Source organism: Phalaenopsis equestris, unplaced genomic scaffold (assembly GCF_001263595.1).
Source record: "Phalaenopsis equestris unplaced genomic scaffold, ASM126359v1 Scaffold233074, whole genome shotgun sequence".
NCBI classification, from domain to species: domain Eukaryota; kingdom Viridiplantae; phylum Streptophyta; class Magnoliopsida; order Asparagales; family Orchidaceae; genus Phalaenopsis; species Phalaenopsis equestris.
The window spans coordinates 25436-28747 of NW_018251028.1; the positions used below are offsets into that span (position 1 = coordinate 25436).

Here is a 3312-nt window from a genome sequence, read left to right on the forward strand (position 1 = left end):
ATATCATCAGCAAAAAGCATACACCAATGTACATCCTCCTGTAAATGTCCAGTAAGACCATCCATAACTAAAGCAAAAAGATATGGGCTTAAAGTCGATCCTTGATGTAATCCAATAGAAATAGGAAAATAATTGGTCAATCCTCCTTCAGTTAGAACACAAGTAACAGCTTGAGTATACATATCTTTAATGACTTGAATACAAGAAACTTTCAATAAGAATAAAGAACATATATAAAGCACTTATTGATATGGGAAAGGATAAATTGTTAATGCACCCTACAATCTTACCATGGCAAGAGCTTTGAGAAGGTGATTTCAAGTGTACTGGAGCACAATCCTATGAAACATACATCATGAATCTCATAGAAGTCTTCTGCATTGAAACTTGAGTAGTGTAGTGGAAACCTTTAACCATTCCCATCATCCACTTTCTCTGTTATCGTTTTCCCCTCACAGGTAATCGAGCAAAACTAACCACCACAACTGAAAACCTAATTTTGGATTCATACATCAAAAGCTAGATCCCAACTTGAAGCTGCCCACGTCACATGTTTTTTTTTAAGGGACCACCCAAGAAGGCCGCAATGCTTGGAACCCATAATAGAAGTCATCTACAAGTCACTTATGAAATGGATCAGACCACAAGATAAAAACTTGTATAACTGTTGTTCGGTGATTCTTTATGAGCTATAGTAACTTTACTGCTCCCAGGTTTCCTTCATTTCTACCCTATTTGGGTTTAATTGTTACAAACTTCCTAAAACCATTTGTAAAAACTTCAAAGAAATAGCCTCCTGCATTCAAGTAATGAACTCAATCCCAAAAAGCTAAGTGCCTTTAAATATTAGAATTCACAATGATGTTATTGTGTTATTAAGTTTATATACAACAACAACAAGTCTTTATCCCACTAAGTGGGAGCTTTATGCATTCTTTTTCTCCATTGTGTCCTATTGAGTGTCATAATTTCATTTAATTCTAATAAATCAAGATTATTTTTAATACAATAAGTCCTAATCATTTTAGGTCTACCTTTACTTTTTGTTAACATAAGTCGAATCTAAAACACCTACTCTCCTAACTAGATCATCAAAAAGGTTGACGTTTGATGTGACCAAACCATCTAAGATGATTCTCTAATCTTGTCTGTCACCGGAGCTACACCAACCCTTCTACGGAAAAATTGTTTCATGTTTTGTCTGCACGTGTCAACTCATCTACCTAAGCATTCTAATCTCAACAACACTTAACTTAGTTTTATGCTTCTCTTTTAAAATCTGCACCATAAAACAATGCGAATCTCACTAACAACTTATAAAATTTTTCTTTAAGTCTAAGCGGTATTCTGTTGCAGAATATGTTTGATGCATTACTCCACTTCAACCAACCAACTTGAATTCTACTAATCCCAATCTATATCACCATCACTTTGAACAATAATCCCGAGATATCTGAAATATTCATACATTTTAATGATTTGATACTCATAGTTACAACTCTGTCACTAGAGCTACTACTACTAAAATTATATTTCATGTATTTAGTTTTAGATCTATTCAAACAAAGGCCTTTAGACTCCAATGTAAACCTCCATAATTCAAGTTTTGTTTGAACTCTTTCTCTAGTCTTATCCACAAGAAGGATATAGTCAATGAAAAGCATACACCAAGGTACATCTTCCTGTTATTAAGTTTATATGATCAAGAAATATTGCACGCATGCAAAACCCATCCGATGATGTTTCCCTAGATGACAAAAAAGTTCAAAGTTTAAGTACCAAGGAGTATGAGCAGCCCTTACCTCAATAGATGCAAAACAGGAACTGAAGTAAAGAGATGATGATTATGTGCGTATAAAAGAAACATATAATAATTCAAAATATACCATTTAAATTATATTAAAACTAAGTATCAAATACAGGAATTTAGCTACCAAGTAAAATTTAGTGTTCCTATGATACAAGAAAAAGATAATCGCAGGCAACTTACTTGTAAACTGTTGATAGCTCTCCGTATTCTACAGCCAAAACAGTGCTATTGTGTTCTGACAGAATGACTACAGTTTTAAAAATCCTCCCATATAACAACCTCCATTCAAGAGCTGTGCGTTCCACTGGACCACTGCAGTACATAATGAGCACCACATTCCCAAAGTTCCTCCTCCACCTTATAAGATTCCCAATCTCATAATTTACACTGCCAGATTCATCCACCCCAAGATGAATCGAAGAAATTTTCCGAGGCACAAACTCCCTCCGATCTCTACTAGCCTCCTTCACCCCATCCAGCGCCAGTGACACCATCCTTGGTTGCTGATACCCAATAGAAATCAAATCCCGCAGCCAGGCAGCTGTAAGCTGCACATCCATCTCTGACCAAAAGCCTTCCTTTGCCATAGCATAGCTCAAGTCCAAAATTCTCTCAAAAATAGTTGGCTTGGTTGATCTCCAAGAGACCAAAAATTCAATCAGCCTAGCAACATTGACATGAAGATCTTTCTCCTCTGAAAATGGGTATGCCTCCGCCCTATCCTGTCGGTGAATAGTCGGTGGATAGACTGCTACATAGCCTCCAATTTCCCACAGAATCCTCTGGGCAAAATAACCCCTGATGACATCGGAAGCCATGGAGCTTACTGAGACAGGGAGCATAAGGCCCCAGAAAGACTGGGAGTGGAAAATTGTGTTAAAGGAATTGACAGGAACCATTAAGCCCTGTGGCAGCGCAACCTTCGGCGCATCCTCGTCGAAAAGAATGTCGTAAGGCTCTGAGCGCGATGACTTGCGGGTGAAATAGAACACGGAGTCGACGTCTGGGAGACCATTAGAGAGCCCTTGTTGGATAAATTGCCCACCGCCTCGGATCTCCGAGTAGAACTCTTCATGACTGACCTCCCTGATGCTCTCAAGTGGAAGACCCCTCGGCCACACCGAGCGCTGGCCAAAGTGCACGTAGGGGTTTACGACGGTTCGGTTCTTATTGGCGGTGCGGCAGTATTGGAGGAGGACAGGGTAACCAGAGGCGGAACCAGTGGCTTCGCCAAGATCGAGGTCAAAGTGCTTGGAGAGGTCGCCGCTAAGTATACCGGACCGATCGTCGGCGTCGTAGATAATCTTCGCACCATGCTGGATAGCGAAGAGGTACCCGATGGATTTGCGGACATATGAGGCGTAAGGTAAGAAGTCGACGGTGCGGAAGCCGAGGCTGGACTGGAGATCAAGGGAGAGAAATATAGCGCCTTTAAGAGACCAGTCGGCGGGGGTATGGGAGTTACCGACGGCGAGAAGCTGCCAGCCGCGGGCTTTAAATAC

The 3312-nt window shown here is 40.2% G+C and overlaps 1 protein-coding gene across 1 annotated transcript in view; it reads right to left on the bottom strand.

Annotated features, from left to right (window-relative positions):
• Nucleotides 1-3312, bottom strand: part of LOC110038553 (probable glycosyltransferase STELLO1) — a 14512-nt gene that overhangs the window by 10425 nt on the left and 775 nt on the right. The window contains exon 1 of the mRNA XM_020743427.1: nucleotides 1991-3312. This exon is cut by the window's right edge and continues 775 nt beyond it. Within this exon, the coding sequence (XP_020599086.1) occupies nucleotides 1991-3312 (1322 nt within the window). The remainder of the gene's footprint in view (nucleotides 1-1990) is intronic.